The sequence below is a fragment of the Lolium rigidum genome, chromosome 6 (genome assembly GCF_022539505.1).
Source record: "Lolium rigidum isolate FL_2022 chromosome 6, APGP_CSIRO_Lrig_0.1, whole genome shotgun sequence".
NCBI classification, from domain to species: Eukaryota; Viridiplantae; Streptophyta; class Magnoliopsida; order Poales; family Poaceae; genus Lolium; species Lolium rigidum.
Window position 1 is genome coordinate 285,261,994 of NC_061513.1, and position 22,077 is coordinate 285,284,070.

At 42.4% G+C, this 22,077-nt stretch overlaps 1 protein-coding gene across 1 annotated transcript in view; it reads left to right on the plus strand.

Annotated features, from left to right (window-relative positions):
* The first annotated feature begins 1,677 nt into the window (after positions 1 to 1,677).
* LOC124664288 overlaps positions 1,678 to 22,077 on the plus strand; it is a 61,884-nt gene continuing 41,484 nt past the window's right edge. The window contains exons 1-5 of the mRNA XM_047201840.1: positions 1,678 to 1,893; positions 5,528 to 5,603; positions 5,716 to 5,843; positions 5,966 to 6,230; positions 9,947 to 9,949. Of these exons, the coding sequence (XP_047057796.1) occupies positions 1,678 to 1,893; positions 5,528 to 5,603; positions 5,716 to 5,843; positions 5,966 to 6,230; positions 9,947 to 9,949 (688 nt within the window). The remainder of the gene's footprint in view (positions 1,894 to 5,527; positions 5,604 to 5,715; positions 5,844 to 5,965; positions 6,231 to 9,946; positions 9,950 to 22,077) is intronic.

Below are 22,077 nucleotides of genomic sequence, written 5' to 3' on the forward strand. Positions count from 1 at the left end.
GCATTCTAGCTCTTCTGGTCAGACCATGTCTAACCACCCTTTCTGCGCCATCTTCAGCTAAAAATATAGAAGCTGGTAGTTCCTCACCCCCATCTTCTTCTGGCTGGCCACATTCTACCACGTTAACTAAAACCAACGGGCGGGTGGCGTTGGAATTTGGAGAATAGACCTAAATGGTTTTGGCGAATCGGTTTCAATGCAAATCCGGACAATAGTTGACATGTAAAAAATGATTATTTTGTAAGATTAGAGTAATACTCCCTTTCAAAATACATTTCTATTCGTTAGGAGAAGCCAACAATTACTATACTTAGTAGTATAAATTTTATGTGACATAGATGGTGTCACTAGATCGCTCTAAATACTTGCTTGTGCCGTGCTTTTGTATCACAATAGTAACATACTAATAGTCTAATTGTTGATCGAAGGATTCTTTTAAAGAACCTAATACACAATTTTTTGAACATAGGGAATACATATATTGTGTAAGTGAGCGTGGTGGGGGTTATAAGTTATCCTAAAGGTCTAAAACAATGTTTATGTGCCCACATAATATCAAGCCATGGATGATGTCTAGTTTCTTTTACTTTATATGTTCATTTAGTCTGCATAATTGTCTTGAAAAGGGGAGTACCGAGAACAATCCGTTAGGTGCCAGCGCTTGGGGGTCCTTTGATTCAAAGGAGATCCATGGATTTTGGAGGATATTGATCCTTAGGACTTATTTTCTATGTAAATTGTTTTGTGCGTAGGATTGGTATCCTTCTAATGTTTTCATAAGGATTGCTTTCAAGGAATAGTATCATCCTCTCATACGTCGGGTAACAATTCGTTTGTTTTTATTGTGATTTCAAACAACACTTCATGAAAACTTTTGTCGGTTCTAATCTTGTAAGATTCACCTGGACATAATAATGTAATCTTGTGTTTTCCGTATTTTGAGAATCACGAGAGATTCATAGGAAAGTTAGAGGAAAAACATAGGAATATGAATTTTCCTATGATTACACTATTCATCATTTTTATTCAAAGTAATGAAGAATAGAAAATTTTGGAATTTTTCCTTGGATCCGGCTCCAATGTAAAAACAAAGGAACTCTACAATCCACTGAAACATTACTTTTTACATTCATAGCGCATAGAACAAGGAAAAAGCCTCAGGTTGCATAGTAATGACTATGCTTAACCTTTATTTGACTATGTTTACAGGAATCTGTATTTCTCCTCTTCTAGCAAATCAAACCGCAAATTTTGTCATATTCATGTCTATTCATAATTCTTTGTTTTGCACATGTAATCATATCCTATTCTTGCATTTTCGTAATCCTAGAAATCAAGGAGGCCCAAGTGTTTTCCTATCAACCAAAGCTCGGGAATTGTTTTGTTTTTTGTTCATAGTCTAGTAAGTAACCATTGTACCATACATGATGCAGTGGATATCAGCCACCGGAATACATAAAGCATCAAATATTATCAAGAGAGTTCGATATATTTAGTTTGGGTGTCATCATTGTAAAGATAATAACTGGACATGAAGGCTATAGCTCTACGGTTGAGATGACGACCCAGAAAGCTGTTAAACTTGTAAGGATAAGTTTTTTTTATATGAGTCCATTCCACCATGGATAGTGGGTTATGTTTGACTTAAGTGTCTTTATCGTTCTAACATTAATTCTAATGGTGGAGGTACGCGAAAGTTGGAAGAAAAGGCTGCGTGGAAAATTGAGTCACGCATCGCTCGAAGGATATTGCTACCAAGTGAAAAGATGCATTGAGATAGCATTAGATTGCTTGAAGTCAAACAGACAAGAAAGACCTTCTATACGTGATATTGTTTCTAGTTTGAATGAGACTGAAAGAATGATAAGTGACACAGGGATGCAGAATGAACAGGTACCATTACTCATGATACATGCATATGCCATTTTCATTTAGAAAACATTCCATACACTCCCTCTATCCATACGTAGAAGGCGCGCATGTTTTTTAAGATTTATATTTGACCAAGGATAGTGGACTTACACATAGATTGCTCGAAAGGTATTAGTTTTCTTAGGAATCCAAACACATCAGGTTTAACCAAGGATAGTGGACTTACACATAGCGTGCGGGAAATGCGGAGCAGCGCGCGCGCGTGGGTAATGTGATCCATACATCGATCGGGAGCCAGCGCCAGACAAGGAAAAAAGAAAAGGAGCCAGGAAAGGAAATAGGAGGCCGGCCGCTCGGCCCGGCCGATCTGGATGAATTTCCTAGAAAATTTACGCGCGCGAGCTGGCCCGGCCGGTCTGACCGGCCTGGAGCCCGGTTAGACAGGCCAGATTGGCAGTTTTGGCCTTTCTTTTGAATTTCTTTTTGCAAAAAGCGGAGCAAACTTTGAGTCTCTTTTGGGTAAAAGCTCAGGAGCTACAAAATGGAGAGATAAAGATAGATGCAATATGCGAAATATTTTTGTGGCGAACAAAAAGTGGTTGAAAGAATATAGCAAACGCCAAACAAAATTTGAGCCACTTTTGGAAATGCGGAATAGAGGGAATCAAAGGAGGCATGTGGTGGCGAAGATAAAATTGATGAAGGATGCCAAGCGAATGGGATGAAAGAGAAAGGTTATTTGAGCCAAAGAACCAAATAACGACTCCGACCCCCTCTTAATAGTGTGGGGTCCTATACTCAAGAAAAACCGAAAAGAGAAGACTACCTTGTCGCGCTTTTCCGAACTTCGTCTTCGAGCGCTCCTTCGAACTTCGTCTCGAACTCTTCCTCTCTCTTTTTACATCCTGACCCGACACCGTAAGAGGGCGAGAGAATTAACCGCGTCCCGCTTGACCTTGATGACGGTGCTCATGCTTCATTCAAGTCGGAACACTTCAGTTGATTGCATGCTCTATGGGTTGGTCACCAATAGCTCAACTCATGAGCCTTGGAGGATTGTGACACCAACTTCAAGTCAAAGCTTCTCTCTTGACATCACATATCATGAATCCAACATATGGACTTCAAGCAAAACCTAAGGAGTATTCCTTCCAACAAAAACTCAATATTGAAAACATTAGTTCATAGGAATTGTCATCAATTACCAAGAACAAACATAGAGGCAAAGTACCCTTTCAGGAGCCACCCTCCGGATCGCCGTCACCAATTTTTGGCGATTTAGTGGGCAGGCCCATGCAGTGAGCCTAGCCAAGAGGTAGGCCTGATGATCACTAGTCTGAAACAATGCGGCAGTAAATAAATGTGGCATCTACAATTGGAAATACATAGTCATTGTAAACTCAATTAGCAGTTATTGAAGAGAATGATGCAGCCATCATAGGTCCATCCATAACTAAAATATAAGTTACAAATGAGTTTCAAAAATATATTTATAGTACCCCAAATGATAAATAATAGACCATCCCGCAAATTCATCTAGATAGGACTTGCCATGGTGATTTAGATTTTTTTGAAAACGCTACAACCCATAGGGATTTGTAAACAAAATCAGGAGGAATGTTTTTGATATGTAATGCCTGAACAGACCAAGTTATACAGAAGAAAGGTTGGTCCATTAGTTATTATAGCAAGGAACATGGGAAAATGGTTAAATACAAATAATTAACCTAATTTTTTGCGGGAAAATATTTAACATTCGTGAGCACTTAAATTCAACGATGCAAAACTAGCATGAAAGTTCAAAATATTCATGTATTATCATTTGGATATGCACGTTAAAAAAATTGAACTCATAGATACAAACTTTTCTAGCCCTCTGCACACATCAAAAAAGAAAAAGAGAGCATCTCAACTCTTGGCGTGCTTGTAATTGAGTTTACATGACAGATGGGCAATTTCACTGGAGTAACCCAAACTGATCCAAGGAAAATAAACATGAAAACATGGCGGCGGCCATGACCTCAAACGGTGGCGGAAGCAGCGGCAGCCGGCAGGTGATGGAAATAGGCAAGGGGCTGCTAGGCAAGCAGTGGTAGGTCGAGCAAGAGGGCTGGGCCAGATAGAGGCCAGAGCAACCGTGCAGGGTCATGTCGAGGACGATCCACCAGCATATCTCCGCCGGCGCCGCTCCTCCTGATCGGAGGTGATGTTCGAGCTCCCGAACATGAACATTGAACAGTATTTCATGCCGCAAAAGCACGGTGAGCGAGAGGGAGGAGCATGGGCACCGCATGGATTGGTCGGAGAGAAGAGGAAAAAATGAGAGAAATTGACTGAGAGAGAGGAGGGGGCACGGGGCTGTGTGAATTTATTTTTAATAATACTGCCTATCTTGCTCAACGCTAGTCCATTTTGAACTTTTTCAAGAATAATATACCGTCGGGGTAGTGTTCCCCGATTAGTACTTACCAGGCAACGCTAGTCCGACTTGTCGAGATTCGGTAGGCTAGTGTGTGCGATATAGCAGGCGGGAAACATATCGAGAAACAGTAACCCGATTAGTACCTATTGGGGAACCTTTTTCCGACTGCCCCCTACTCCATGAACTAATCAGGAAATAGTAACCCGATTAGTACCTATTTGGAAACCGCTTCCCGACTACACCAATTTTTTTAATAATACTGCCTATCTTGCTCAACGTAGCGGTGGGCAGCCCGATTTCTTCTTCTCGGGAAACTGTTGCCCGATTTGTTTCACTCGGAAAATGCCTCCCCGACGGTGTATTGTCTATGAAATTTATCGAAAACAAGTATTATTTCTAGAAATAAAGAAAAAATTATTATAAAAAATTCTCTACATAGGCGGCGTGCTTACTCAATCCCACTTGAGCGGTGGCCGGTTGCCTAAAACCTGCCTCACGCCAAGAAATAATGCCAATCGGCGACAATGGGGAGCGATAGAAGGAAGTTACCGGGTGGATCCGATAATCAGGGTTTTAGCACGAAAAAGAAAGATAGAAAATGGACCAAAATTTGCCCATCTACAATAACAAAGTGGGCATCTATGGTGAAATGTGAGGAGGTGAACAGTGCCCAAATGGTTGTTGTTAAAGCGAAGTGGTTCAGCTTTGATATAGGTAAACTCCTATGGACAGATTCACAACTTTTTCATGTAGTCCGCTTTGAAAATTTGTATAAAGGGTATATGAATATATTAAATGTGATAAAATGGTATAATATATATATGCAGAAAAGTTATTTTGCACCCAACATAATTTTACGTTGTTACATTCATAAAATTATGTTTTGTATACATATAATTACGTTCATATTGACTTACCACAAAAAAAACGCATTGAGTAATTGTAGTGTAAAAAATGATGAAAATACTTATTTTATGTCATAATATTTTACGTCACATAAACAAAAAAAATAAATGGCAAGTTCTATTTTTTCTTATGTTCTACTCGACTAATGAAGTAAGAAAAAATTTACGGGACGTAAAAATCATTTACGGTTGCAAAGATATAGTATATATATATATACCACTGTATCTGTTGCAATCTATGACATGAGGGAGTAACTAGACTTGGTAGGGGGAGAGAGAGATGTGTGAGCATCAGTTTTCATGCTTTAATTGATTTGTTGATATACAGTTCTATCAAGACGATGGAGAATTCACCCTTCCTTCGAAGATCAGGAGCACCCCTATCAACCACATACCTACTTCAGGTTAGTGCTAGCTATCTTATCTTAAATTAACTCTCTAGATCAGTTGCACTAATAATTTCACACAGGTAGATTATTTACTTAAGCTTATTGAAACTACAACGACATGATGAAGATACTTCCTTTGAAAACTTACCAGATCTGGAGCCAGCGGCTATGTCCTGGGGCTTATTAAAAGAAATAACTGATAATTTCTCTAGGGAGCGATTACTTGGTCAGGGTGTGTATGGAACTGTTTACAAGGTATGATCAGCATTTAATTTTTTTAGAAACTATGCAAGTATAAATATATGTTTGCATACCTATGATACAATTTACACTCAGAAATTGTCCCAATAAGATCGAAATGTCAAATTAATTAACAGGGACTCTATGGGGATGGACAAGTTATTGCTGTGAAGCAATACTATCTCGAACATGGAATGAATGATAATGTTATCGAAAGAGAGATTGAAATCCACAGGAGGGTCCATCATCATCCAAATATTGTGCAACTAGTTGGCTACTGTAATGAGGAAGAAGAAGTTGTTGCAGAATACAATGGAAAACATGTACTTGCTCTCGATATACACAGGGCGGTGTGCTTCGAGCATGTAGGAGGTGGATCACTTGAGCAGTACATAACACCAGGTATATGTGAGACCACAACACATTGTTTCTGTTTCAGGGCATCTCCAGTGGCCCGACGCATATTTATGTCCGTTTGCGTCGGGCCCTTTCTCCAGAGGCAGAGACGCATTTATTTGATCGCATGCGTGATTAGAGAGGAGAGAGAGGGAGGGATTTCTATTTGTGTGGTTAGGAATAACCGCATGCATGATTAAAGATGGAGAGAGAGGGCTGCATGCAGCCCAATCGGACACAAACGGACGCGTCCGCACAGACGCATTCCTGGCGCATATTTGGTCTATGTTTGCGTCAGGACGGACACTGCGGACGTTTCGCGTCGCCCCGCTGGAGCGCATTTTTTGTCGAGCAGACGCAAACGGACGTTTTGCGTCGCCCCGCTGGAATGCCCTCAGTACACCCCCTTAATTGCATGAATAGTCGCGATTAAGACATACCCTTTCGTGATATAGGGCAACGTGGTCTACTTTCTAAATTTGTAAACAAAATGCAGCCTGTATTGTCCATACAACCTACATGGCTACATACGGTTTTTGTTTTTCTCGTTCCATCGTATCCTACAATTTACCGTTCTTCCGTCACCACACACGAACCTGGCACCTCCCAAATCCCCGAGCTAGCTACTCGCTTAGGACTGCCTGTGCGTTTCTGGTACCGCCGCTACTCATCGTGGTGGTCTCGTGGATGCAGCCGCTACTCACAGTGTTACACGGGAGGATGTGATGGCCACGCCCAGAAAAAGAAGCAGGCCGCCGCCACCACATGCTGTCAGTGCCATCCATCAATTAGTTTTATAATGAAGTAGGCAACAAGGACAAGGCTAGGAGTATGTACTCCAAGGTGTACTATATATACGGAAATACATTTGTACACGTGGGTGTACTCTTTGCCGTTGAATCGTTGGAGATTCGTGCAAGATGCCATGCAAGAGAAGCCATTTGTCATCTATTTCCTCCATTTTCTGGAAAATTAGTGGTCCCATGTACAGGGGCAAAAGGCACCCGACAAGGCTTTTGACCCCACGTCCCGCTGCTGCTTTTCCTCTCTCCTTTTTTTCGAAATGGGGAATGGAACCCCGGCTTCTGCATCATGATGATGCACACGGCCTTTTATTATAAGTATAAGATTACAAAGTTAAAACATCTCAGACATCGCCAAGAATTGATACAAGAATCAACCAGCGAAAGAAAACAAAATAAAACGAACTACACATCATTGTATCCGTCTATCGTGCCGCCAGCCAGCCTAGCACAAGATATCCTGAGCGACCATCTGGAGCCGTGTGCATCCAATAGCCATAGCATCCCGCTGTCCCTCCGGTGACAGAAGAGCCCACAACTGGACCTAGTGTGACACCATATGGATAACCTGCAAAAAGTGAAAAGAGTGTTTTTGTTAAAAATAATATCATTCCTTGTCCTCCAGATAGACCAACATAAGGCAGAAACCCCAATACGGATGAAAGCCTTTGATTGTCTATCAACTCCATTTAGCTAATTACCAAACATATTGGTAATATTGGTTGGAGGTTGGAGAGCAAAAGTAAAATTAATCGTACGCCAAAGAATTTTAGCTAAAGGACAAGTGATAAACAGATGCTCAATAGTTTCCTGCTCACCACAAAAGACACATTTAGTACAACCATTCCATCTTCTTTTGGCTAAATTGTCTTTAGTAAGTAAAACCTTATTGCTTAAGAACCACATAAATATTTTTATCTTTAAAGGAACTTTAACTTTCCAAAGATATTTTCGCAAAAAAGGGGTATGGTCATTCATAAGATCCTCATACATAGATTTCACTGTAAACATGCCATTTGTTGTCAATTTCCAAACGAACTGATCATTCTCATCAGATAAATTAATCCTCATAAGTCTTCGGCATAACTGCAACCATAAAGACCATTTGTTGCCCACCAACAGCCTTCTGAAACTGATATTCAGAGGCGTTTGAGCCAACGCATGAGCTACTGTTACTTTCTTGTGATGCACAATGTTATATAAGGATGGGTATTGTTGTGCTAATGGTGTACTGCCTAACCAGGTGTCTTCCCAGAAACTGATACTCTTACCATTACCTATCTTGAAAAAACCTCGTCTAAAAAAATCGTCCTTAACCTTCATCAGTCCCTTCCAAAAGGGAGAATCTGTTGGTTTAGCTTGTACCTCGGATAAGGTCTTTTGTCTTAGGTATTTATTCTGCAGCAGCTCCTGCCACACCCCATCCTCGTTTAGAAGTTTATAAAGCCACTTACTCAATAAACATCTATTTTTTAATTCAAGGACCTCAATACCTAGACCCCCTTGATCCTTGGGTCTGCAGACGATATTCCACTTGGTAAGCCTATATTTTCTTTTATTTTCCTCAGATTGCCAAAAGAAATGAGACCTATAAAAATCCAATCTTTTCCTTACCCCAACAGGTATTTCTAGAAAAGATAACATGAACATCGGTAAGTTTGTTAAAACTGAATTGATAAGGACCAGTCTGTCCCCATAAGACAATAATTTGTCTTTCCAGCATCCCAATTTGCTCTCAAATCGGGTCTCCACTGGATACCAATCAGAAATTCGAATCTTTCTAAAGTGAATAGGAATACCTAAGTATTCAAAAGGTAGAGCACCAGCATCACATCCAAAGATCTGTTTATACTGGTCTACTTCATCATTTGCTTTCCCAAAACAAAAAATCTCGCTCTTGTGGAAATTAATTTTAAGCCCTGAGAGCTCTTCAAAAAGACATAGAATTAGTTTCATATTAACTGCTTTCTGGAGTCATGTTCCAAGAAAATGATAGTATCATCAGCATATTGTAGGATAGAGATTCCCCCTTCAACAAGGTGAGGAATAAGCCCCCTACCTGATCATCACTTTTTGCTCTCTCAATTATGATAGCAAGCATGTCCACCACAATATTAAAAAGAATAGGAGACAATGGATCACCTTGTCTCAACCCTTTTTTTGTCTGGAAAGACCAATGTCATCATTTACCTTTACTCCAACACTACCCCCTTGGACATATTGACTGATCATCCTACACCATTCAGGAGCAAACCCCTTCATCCTCAAAGTTTGTTGTAAGAATGACCATTTCACTTTATCATATGCCTTTTCAAAGTCAATCTTGAATAAAACACCATCCAACTTCTTATTATGTAGCTCGTGAATAGTTTCATGAAGAATGACCACCCCTTCTAGAATATTCCTCCCCGGCATAAAGGCGGATTGTGTTGGTCTTATAACTCGTGGGGCAATCCCGGTTATACGATTTGTGCCAGCCTTGGTAAATATTTTAAAACACACATTCAGTAGACAAATAGGTCTATATTGTTGTATTTGCACCGCATCCTCTTTCTTCGGTAATAAAGTAATGACGCCGAAATTCAATTTGTAGAGAGGCAATTCCCCAATACTTAATTGATTGAACAACGCCATCAAGTCATCTTTTATTACTTCCCAAAAATTTTGGTAAAACTCCGCCGGAAAACCATCAGGCCCCGGGCGCTTTATTACATTCCATTTGAAAAAGTGCATCATGAACTTCCTCCTCAGAAAAAGAAGCTGTCAAGATCGCATTCTCAACAGTCGATATCTGGGGAATGTCCTGCACCTCCTCCTCTACCAAAGAGATATTAGTTGATGCTGTAGGATAACGTTGCATAGAAAACAAAAAATTTCCTACCGCGAACACGCAATCCAAGCCAAGATGCAATCTAGAAGACGGTAGCAACGAGGGGTTTATCGAGTCTCACCCTTGAAGAGATTCCAAAGCCTACAAGAGTAGGCTCTTGTTGCTGCGGTAGATGTTCACTTGCCGCTTGCAAAAGCGCGTAGAAGATCTTGATCACGATCGCTTCCGGCGCCACGAACGGGCGGCACCTCCGTACTCGGTCACACGTTCGGTTGTTGATGAAGACGACGTCCACCTCCCCGTTCCAGCGGGCAGCGGAAGTAGTAGCTCCTCTTGAATCCGACAGCACGACGGCGTGGTGTCGGTGGTGGTGGAGAAATCCGGCGGAGCTTCGCTTAGCGTGCGGGATGTGGTGGAGGAGAGAGACCGCTAGGGTTTGGGGAGAGAGGGGGTTGGGCGCCGGCCCTCTAAGGGGTGCGGCCAAGGCTGAGGCTTGAAGTGTTCAGCCCCCTCTCTATGCCCCTCATTATATAGGTGGAAGCCCCAAGAGTTCTAGTCCAAGTCTTCGAATAAGACCCCAACACTAAAACCTCCCATATGTGGGAAACCTACTCAAGGAGGGAGTCCCACCCAAGGTGGGATTCCCACCTTTCCTTGAGGTGGGTTGGCCGGCCACCCTAGGGGAGTCCACCTTGGACTCCTCCCCTTTAGGGTTGGCTGGTCATGCAAGTGGAGTCTCTTTGGGACTCCACTTTCCAAAGTGCCATTCTTCGGACTTTTCTAGAACCTTCTAGAACCTGCCATAAATGCACCGGATCATTTCCAAACTTGGAATATGACTTCCTATATATGAATCTTATTCTCCGGACCATTCCGGAACTCCTCGTGATGTCCGGGATCTCATCCAGGACTCCGAACAAATATTCGAACTCCATTCCATATTCAAGTTCTACCATTTCAACATCCAACTTTAAGTGTGTCACCCTACGGTTCGTGAACTATGCGGACATGGTTGAGTACTCACTCCGACCAATAACCAATAGTGGGATCTGGAGATCCATAATGGCTCCCACATATTCAACGATGACTTTAGTGATCGAATGAACCATTCACATATAATACCAATTCCCTTTGTCACACGATATTTTACTTGTCCGAGGTTTGATCTTCGGTATCACTCTATACCTTGTTCAACCTCGTCTCTGACAAGTACTCTTTACTCGTACCGTGGTATGTGGTCTCTTATGAACTCATTCATATGCTTGCAAGACATTAGACGACATTCCACCGAGAGGGCCCGAGTATATCTATCCGTCATCGGGATGGACAAATCCCACTTGTTGATCCATATGCCTCAACTCATACTTTCCGGATACTTAATCCCACCTTTATAGCCACCCATTTACGCGGTGGTGTTTGATGTAATCAAAGTACCTTTCCGGTATAAGTGATTTACATGATCTCATGGTCATAAGGACTAGGTAACTATGTATCGAAAGCTTATAGCAAATAACTTAATGACGAGATCTTATGCTACGCTTAATTGGGTGTGTCCATTACATCATTCATACAATGATATAACCTTGTTATTAATAACATCCAATGTTCATGATTATGAAACTAATCATCCATTAATCAACAAGCTAGTTAAGAGGCATACTAGGGACTTCTTTGTTTGTCTACATATCACACATGTACTAATGTTTCGGTTAATACAATTATAGCATGACATATAAACATTTATCATAAACATAAAGATATAAATAATAACCACTTTATTATTGCCTCTAGGGCATATCTCCTTCAGTCTCCCACTTGCACTAGAGTCAATAATCTAGATTACATTTGTAAAGATATAACACCTTGGCCTTATGGTGCTTTATCATGTATTTACTCACGGGAGAGGTTTTTAGTCAACGGATCTGACACGCTCAGAAACGTATGTATTTTGTAATTCATTTGCGTCTCAACGCATCACTCATTTCCAAATGAGTCGGCATTAAATATGTTTGGTCTTACGGTGGAACCTTAATTCCACGATCCGAAATATGTCACTAATATTGTCACACACAATATAGCTTCAAAGTTACGACTCGTCGGAACTACACCAAGTTCTCAAAGAACCTCTTGACTTAACATCCTTTGTCATTGTCAAAACAATGACATACTTTGCCTTCTTTTGTAGAATCCGTCACAATATTTAGAACTCTTCTAAATCTAGCATAGACAACTTCTAGCTCATTGTGCTACCTTTTAAACAACACTTAGTCTAATTTGAGATTGAAATTATATTTTATATGTGACAAAACCAATATCGGTGTAACATCTTACAGCGATTTGTTTGTCATTTCTCCATATAAAACTATATATATATCCTTGGTTCTTCTCAAGTACTCAAGAATATTCTTACTGTTTTTCAATGATCATCACATGAATCATTCTGGTACATGCTCATAACATTTTTAAGAGCACATAACATCTGATTGTGTACATATTATTTGTGATCTATAATCACTCATGTGTTTTTACTCATTGAGTGTCAGATACACTCAAATCTTGTTAAACCTTTACATGACAAGAACATTTTCTTAATATTTCTATATTGAACTACTTCAATATCCATTCTATGTACTTTGACTTAAACTTATTATGTGTTTCAATCTATCTTCATAGATTTTTGACACTAAATATGTTTCGATCCATATCCTTTCATTGAAATTAATTTCTCAATGAAACCTTTTAATCAAGTATATAATTACATCATTTATAACCAACTATATGTCACCTACATAAAGTATTATAAATGTGTCTTAGCGCTCCCACTTAATTTCTTGCAAATGCAAGCCTCTTCATCGTCTCTGATGAAATCAAAAAATTCTTTGACTATTTCATCTGGTGAAGATTCCAACTCCGTGATACTCACTTCATCCAATTGAAGTTCGTATACCTATCTAGTATTCTACGGACTAGCAAAACAATTGGTTGTATCTTGTATACACCTTTAATATACACTTCTGTTAAGTAGTGTATTTTGCCATCCTACTAACATATCTCATAAAAGAAATATGTAGTGATTACTAGAATAATCCTCATAGACTATAAGCATTGCTACGGAAGATCTAATCTTATCGTAGTCAACTCTTTGAACTTTGTCGTAAATAATTTTTTGACAAGTCGAGCTTCTTTAAGGATATTCCATCCAAGTCCATCAATTTTATAGATCCATTTACTTTCAAAAAGTATTTATCTATCTTGGATTTCATGGCATATAGCCATTTTAACGGAGTCAGGGCCCATCATAACTTCTTTGTTTGTAGTTGGTTTATCATTGTTCAAAATCAATCCTTTGTCCACAAATCATTTATTTGATCACAAAGTAAACCATACCTACAAGGTTCAATATGTACTTCGATCTCCATGGCTAAAACACTTTGTAGTCATGGGAGCCATGATCGTCGTGGCCGCTTCCGAAACCAATTCCGATGCTGCGCTACTTTGATCATTATGCTCAGGTTCATAAACCTTATCAAATTATATTGTCCTCCCACTCAAATACTTCGCTAGAAACAATTTCTTGGAAATAAGAAACATTGACAAACACTTTTGTCTTTGTCTCCATAGTGGAAAGAATTCCCAATCAATTCTCTGGGATAACCAACAAAGACATTCATCCGATTTTGGTTGTTAACTTTTAGACCAAAATTTAAAGAAAGGACTATTAGGGTTTATACCCATGCCATAACTCGTATGGTGTCATTTCTTTGGATCATGATGATGCTCTATTCAGTGTAAAAGCGGTAGTCACTAAAGCATAATCCACAAAAATATAATGGCATCATAATATTTTATCTCATCATTAATCCAACAAGGTTTGGATACATATCTCGGATACTATATCATCATTATGATACTCCAAGAAATGTGAGTTGTAGAACAATTTCATAACTCTCTTAGATGTTCGCTAAAACTCGTAATTCAAATATTTCCACCATGATCCAATCATAGATATTTGACTTTTCTATTACGATGATTTCCACTTCATGCTGAAATTTATTTGAATCTATTCAAATGTTTCAAACTTCTTCCTTATCGAATATATCCACATATATATATATTCAATTCATTGTTTGAAGTTTTCATGAAGTAGAAGAATCTCCCGCACACAACTATGTCCAGTGAACCACATACATCATCATGTATGTTTTCACTAAGTTAGTTGCCCGTTCAACTCTTGGCCTATAAACGGTATTTTAGTCATTCTCTTTAGAAAAGATTTGCAAGCGCCAAATGATTCAAAAATCAAATGACTCCAAAAATCCATTTGCATGGAGTTCCTTCATGCGCTCCTTTCTAACATGACCTAAATGGCGGTTCCACAAATAAGTGGAATTCAAATCATTTGCCTTATGGCATTTTAGCGTCAGTGTTATGTATGTGTGTTTCACCATTAAGATTTATAATAACTTATCCATCGTACATGGAGTAATGTCATAATTTGAACAACTCATTGTTTTCATTTGACCAGAGCAAAATAACAATTATTAAGTTCTTTATTATAAATTCTAAGGGCTAGATAGAATGATAACGACGAACATAATAACACTTTATTTTGTTCCAGACGTGCATTCCTATCATATTCCTTGTCAGTCACTTAGGCCATTGTATTCTTGTATTGCGTTGTTTTGTATGACACTTCATACCAACCAATATAGTACTAATACCCAAGAATTTCATAGTGTGACTTTAACTAGGAATACAACCATAACATGTATATCATTTATATACACCTGAGCTAGACTTTCTAGTCTTTTCTTTTCTTTTTGCCAAAACATCTTTTGCAGTTTCTCTTTTAGCTTTCCTCATTATTCAGAGAAACATATCAACTTCAATAACTTCTCGGTTTGTTGGTCAAATACCAATAACCTTGAGGTTCTTACTTTGAAGTTGATCATCATATGACAAGTGTTCCAGATTTCACTATTAGTAACTTTGTAATATGATGAACAATTTCACTCATAATTTTATCCATCATATCATGACGACTTTCCGAGACCATGTCCGTACATGCTAGGCTCGTAAAGTTTTAACCTTGGTATTTGCATGTGCAAATCTAGCTTGCACCCGTTGTATGCACTCGTAGAATCTATCACACCCGATCATCACGTGATGCTTCGAAACGACGAGTCTTAATAACGGTGCATATTAAGGATGGTCACTTCATGGATATGCGAATATTGTTAGTGCCCCAATAGTTGGAGGATTGTGACGCCTGGCGTCTTCAACCTTCATACATTCCCATAAAACTTATGAGTTTATGTAGTCTCACCAAATTATATTCTATTATCTTGTAATAAGGTCTTAGATATCACATATATCTCATACCTTGATTATTTCTGAAAACTAAATTTTCAGCTCCTTACTTTTCAAACAAATTTGAACTTCAAGTTTGACGGAGACAAGATAACTTTAGGTACTAATTGAAAACATAGCTCTTTGAATCAACAATGTGAGGTTTACTAAAAGTTTGCAATAGGACTTAATCAATTCTTGATTCTTTAACAATACGGTACCAATCCGTAAAGTTTCTTGTCAGATTTTAACGAGTATTTCTATCTCAATAACAAGACTAGCGCATGGTAGAAAACGGATGCCAATACTACAAAATTAATTCAAAATACTACTCGGACTATGTTTATGATAATTAGTTCATGTTTTAATCTAATTACTAATGAACTCCCACTTAATACAACATCCCTCATAGTTGTTAAGTGGTACACGATCCAAATCCACTACACCAAAACCGATCATCACGTGAGATGATGTAGCTTCAATGGTGAACATCAACATGTTGATCATATCATCCATATGACTCGTGTTCAACCTTTCGGTTTCCGTTGTCCCGAGGCCATGTCACGTACATGCTAGGCTCGTCAAGCAAACCCAAGTATTCCGCGTGTGCAACATGGCTTACACCCGTTGTATGTGAATCGTTGAATCTATCACATCCGATCATCACGAGATGCTTTGAAACGACGAACTGTTACAACGGTGCATACGAGGGGAGAACACTTTATTATCTTGATATTAATGTGAGGGATCATCTTATAATGCTACCATCGCGATCTAAGCAAAATAAGATGCATAAAGGATTAACATCACATGCAGTACATATGTGATATGATATGGCCCTTTTGTCTTTGCGCCTTTGATCTTCATCTCCAAAGCACGGACATGATCTCCATCATCAACGGGCATGATCTCCATCATTGTCGGCGTAGCGTCAAGGTTCATGGCGCCGTCTTCATGGTTGTTCACCTCATGTAGCAACTATTACAACTACTTTGAAATACTACTCAACATGAAAATTAAAGACAACCATAAGGCTCCTGCCGGTTGCCACAATACAATAATGATCATCTCATACATATTCATCATCATATCATGGCCATATCACATCACCAAACCCTGCAAAAACAAGTTAGACGTCTCTAATTTGGTTTGCATATTTTACGTGGTTTAGGGTTTTCGTGTAAGATCTAATCTACCTACGAACATGAACCACAACGGTGATACTAGTGTTGTCAATAGAAGAGTAAGTTGAATCTTCACTATAGTAGGAGAGACGAGACACCCGCAAAGCCTCTTATGCAATACAAGTTGCATGTCGAACGAGGAACAAGTCTCATGAACGCGGTCATGTAAAGTTAGTCCGAGCCGCTTCATCCCACTATGCCACAAAGATGCAAAGTACTCAAACTAAAGACAACAAGAGCATCAACGCCCACAAAACCATTGTGTTCTACTCGTGCAACCATCTATGCATAGACACGGCTCGATACCACTGTAGGATAACGTTGCATAGAAAACAAAAATTTCCTACCGCGAACACGCAATCCAAGCCAAGATGCAATCTAGAAGACGGTAGCAACGAGGGGTTTATCGAGTCTCACCCTTGAAGAGATTCCAAAGCCTACAAGAGTAGGCTCTTGTTGCTGCGGTAGATGTTCACTTGCCGCTTGCAAAAGCGCGTAGAAGATCTTGATCACGATCGCTTCCGGCGCCACGAACGGGCAGCACCTCCGTACTCGGTCACACGTTCGGTTGTTGATGAAGACGACGTCCACCTCCCCGTTCCAGCGGGCAGCGGAAGTAGTAGCTCCTCTTGAATCCGACAGCACGACGGCGTGGTGTCGGTGGTGGTGGAGAAATCCGGCGGAGCTTCGCTTAAGCGTGCGGGATGTGGTGGAGGAGAGAGACCGCTAGGGTTTGGGGAGAGAGAGGGGGTTGGGCGCCGGCCCTCTAAGGGGTGCGGCCAAGGCTGAGGCTTGAAGTGTTCAGCCCCCTCTCTATGCCCCTCATTATATAGGTGGAAGCCCCAAGAGTTCTAGTCCAAGTCTTCGAATAAGACCCCAACACTAAAACCTCCCATATGTGGGAAACCTACTCAAGGAGGGAGTCCCACCCAAGGTGGGATTCCCACCTTTCCTTGAGGTGGGTTGGCCGGCCACCCTAGGGGAGTCCACCTTGGACTCCTCCCCTTTAGGGTTGGCTGGTCATGCAAGTGGAGTCTCTTTGGGACTCCACTTTCCAAAGTGCCATTCTTCCGGACTTTTCTAGAACCTTCTAGAACCTGCCATAAATGCACCGGATCATTTCCAAACTTGGAATATGACTTCCTATATATGAATCTTATTCTCCGGACCATTCCGGAACTCCTCGTGATGTCCGGGATCTCATCCGGGACTCCGAACAAATATTCGAACTCCATTCCATATTCAAGTTCTACCATTTCAACATCCAACTTTAAGTGTGTCACCCTACGGTTCGTGAACTATGCGGACATGGTTGAGTACTCACTCCGACCAATAACCAATAGTGGGATCTGGAGATCCATAATGGCTCCCACATATTCAACGATGACTTTAGTGATCGAATGAACCATTCACATATAATACCAATTCCCTTTGTCACACGATATTTTACTTGTCCGAGGTTTGATCTTCGGTATCACTCTATACCTTGTTCAACCTCGTCTCCTGACAAGTACTCTTTACTCGTACCGTGGTATGTGGTCTCTTATGAACTCATTCATATGCTTGCAAGACATTAGACGACATTCCACCGAGAGGGCCCGAGTATATCTATCCGTCATCGGGATGGACAAATCCCACTCGTTGATCCATATGCCTCAACTCATACTTTCCGGATACTTAATCCCACCTTTATAGCCACCCATTTACGCAGTGGTGTTTGATGTAATCAAAGTACCTTTCCGGTATAAGTGATTTACATGATCTCATGGTCATAAGGACTAGGTAACTATGTATCGAAAGCTTATAGCAAATAACTTAATGACGAGATCTTATGCTACGCTTAATTGGGTGTGTCCATTACATCATTCATACAATGATATAACCTTGTTATTAATAACATCCAATGTTCATGATTATGAAACTAATCATCCATTAATCAACAAGCTAGTTAAGAGGCATACTAGGGACTTCTTTGTTTGTCTACATATCACACATGTACTAATGTTTCGGTTAATACAATTATAGCATGACATATAAACATTTATCATAAACATAAAGATATAAATAATAACCACTTTATTATTGCCTCTAGGGCATATCTCCTTCAGATGCCGGTGGCCCGAATAATTTTTTATAAAACTCAGTAATGTAGACCTTCAAATTTTCTTCTCCAACGATAGTTCCTTCCTGTTGTTCTAATTGAAATTTTTTCTTTCTTCTATGTTTCCCATTTGCAATCAAATGAAAATATCTCGTATTACTCCCCCTTCTTGAATATGCTTAACTTTAGCTCTCTGCGCCCATTTAGACTCTTCCTCTCTTCGTAATTTATTCAGTTTATCATTTGCATCTTTAAGCAAATCTCTCTCTACCATCGATAAGCTATTCGTTTCAGCCTTCACATCTAACCCATCAATAATACCTATTAGCCTATCCCTTTCTTTTTTATATTGCCCACTTTGATTCTTTGCCCATCCTTTAAGAAATTGTCTGATATGCCTCAATGTATTCAATCACACATCCATAGGATTCAACCCCACTAAAACGGACTTCCACTCCTTTTCAATCATGTCAAAGAAACCCTCTTGTCGCAACCAATGCAACTCAAAAGAGAACTTTGGCTTATTACCCAAATGTGCTTTCACCCCTGAATCAATAAGAATCGGAGTATGGTCAGAGTCGGCATATACTTGATAAATACATCTAAGACATGGATGATATTACACAGCACATGTATCCGGTACAAGAATGATTCCTTCCTTAGATGTCATCGGCTAACAAGGATCCCAAAATAAACACCTCAACTACTTTGACAACTCGGTACTGAACGAGAGGAACACCACAGCTAAAACATTGGCTGCATTGCTAACTGGCAATCAAAACGCTAACTGACGACAAACTCCTGCGTGATGACCAAATAAGAATCAAAGGAGCCGAACCCAGACCCGTCGCAGCATGATTCTCCAGACGTCTTCGTCGCCAAAACGTTGACGGTGGCTAAGGGCATCTCCAACGGGGGCACCCAAAACCAAAAACGGACGTCGGATGGGTCCGTTTGGGTAAAACCTGCTCCCAACGGGCAGACCCAAATTAAAAACGGACAGCTGTGGTGTCCTGCGCGACCCAAAGCTGGCTCAAATTTGGGAGACTTTTGGGGCGAGCCGGACGAACGCGGGCGTCCATTGTATCCGCGTATGTCTGCGTCCTGGCCCAGCTGACAGTGACACAAAATAGGCCCCCACCCTTCTCTCTCCTTTGTCTTCCTCTGATTGCTTTTTCCCATGGAAACCTCCATCCCTCCTCGTCGGATTGGATCCCGTCTAACCAAGATCCGCCGCCACCCTCGCCTGGAGGCCCCTGCCGCCGACACCTCCTTTTTTTTCAGCCCTGCTGGAAGTCGCCGGAGCAGAAACGAGCGCCGCCGGCCTCGACGCCGCCGAGCAAGACGAAGCCGGGGCGGAGCTCGCAGGGACGGAGCTTGGGGACGGAGCTCGCAGGGACGGGCGGGGGCGGAGCTCGCCGTGCGCGCGGGCACGGTCGCCGGCCGCGCGAGCCACTGCTGGGGGTGGAGCTCGCCGTGCGCGCGGGCACGGTTGCCGGCCGCTCGCCACTGCAGAGCCGCGCGCCGCTACAGCTCCGCCCGCGCCACGCGCTCGCAGCTTCGCTCGACCAATTTCACGCCCACCTCGACCAGTTCCACGCCGCGACGCGCCCGCGTCGCTGCAGGCCGGCCGCCACGCCCTCGCCAAGAATTCGGCCGCCGTGCGCGCTGCGACGTGCTCCCACACGAGGCCCTCGTTTCGGCCAAGCTCGCCGTGTAGCGTGTGCGCGAGGCGGTCGTCCCGGCCAAGCTCGTCGTGGTGCGCGTGCGCGCTGGCGCCGAGCTAGCCCTGCTCGCTGTGCTGAGCGTGCGCGAGGCACTCGTCCCTGCCAAGCTCGCCGTGGTACGGGTGACGCAGCGGGTCGACGGGAAGCCGAACGGCGGCACAGCAGCAGGGAAACAGGGCGCAGCGCCGGAGCAGGGCAGAGCGAGTGGGGCGCTTAGCTGCATGCGCGTAGGCCTAGTGATGGTGTTGCTGCTACGCGCGCGTACACGCGTATGTGCTTAACGCTCGCCGCTGCAAGCTGCTAGCTCGCGAGCGCTGCGGGCGGGGCGCAGGTTTTGGACACGGGCCGTCGACGGCTAGGCGCGGGCGGAACCAGGCGAAGATGCGGTCTCCGTCAAGGCGTCCTCAGGTCGGCCTCCGTCGAGGCGCAGCGCGGGCGTCGTCCCCGGCGTCGGTCGAGGCGCACCTGGCCACCACCAGGGCCCCCTCCACCTCTCCTCCAGCGCACAAGCCGGAGCAGCAGCCTCCATCCGGGCGACGGGGACCGAGGCAACGATCGCCGGAGCTGTGCGGTGCTCAGCTTGGCAAGTAGTACTACTTGGGATGAAGGAGGAGAAGCAGTAATTTGGGTCGTAGCAGCTGGGGAATAAAAATTGGGCAGGACCTCTACGAGCGTCCGCGCGACATCCGCTTGTCCGGTGGACGATCCAAACGGATAAAATACACCATCCGTTTGGGTCGTAGCGTTGGAGATGCCATGAGAACCTCGTCGATGCTTGGTACCCAGCATATGAAGAAGAGTTGCCGTCCTCAAGCTGTACAATCACAGTTGCAAGCTCGACGCCGCCGGCGCCCATGTTCTCCGCCACATGCTCCTCCTCGACGACATGGCCGGCAACAACCTGTGTTTTTTGCTGTTGTTGAAACCCAGATACTGTATGGACTCGAAAATAGCTTGGGTTTCCAGATTACAATGATGGAGAATCGAACTCACCTCGTCATGTACAAAGATCACGATCCCTCTGTTCTCCTCCCCATCGGCAGGGGACTTGGATTCAGTAGCATCACTATAGCAGGGCACGGCGTGCCATGCCTCCTTCCATCACCTTCCAAATTGCATCCAATGGCTTACAGCAAGCATAGACAAAAGGAGAGGGCACGCACACTGTTAAGTATGCTCACTGTTAAGTAATGTAGAATTTCAGTGTTCACTCGGATATATTGCTAAATTGTTCTTTGTATAAAATATCAATTTTTTTCTTGGCTTCATTTTGTTCCATATATGTCTAGATTATTAAGCTGCAATCTAATACGGACGCGCTAAACCGTCGCACTAAATTACAGCGCCGAGTTGGTTCATTTGCAGACGCACTAAAAGCCGTGCGGAAAATAATATTTTCACACATTTGCATACGAAATAGATAAAAAAATGTAAAAATAAACTGGAAATATAAAAATATATTGCAAACTTCAACGCAACAACTAAATTTATTTTTAAACTAGCCTAAGCTACTCGGATCCCAATCGACGTCCAACGAGCCTGGAGTTGATGTCCACCCGAAGGAGGAGGAGGAGTCGACGATGACCGTCGACGGGTCGGCGCCATTTTTCTTCTCCTTCGCCTTCCTCGCGGCCTTCTCTTCCCTCTCCTTCCTCGCCGCCGCCTTCGCCCTCCTCTCCTCCCAGTCTTCCTTCTTCGCCGCCTTAAGCGCAGCCTTCTCGCCTTCCTTCTTGTGGTGGAAGGCCTCCATCGTGCCGACGTCCTCCTGGAACAGGCGCCCCCATTCGAGGCGCATGCGCTCGTCACGCTCCGCGATGACGAGGCGCTGCTCGAGCTCACGCTGGCGCTGCCTCGCCTGC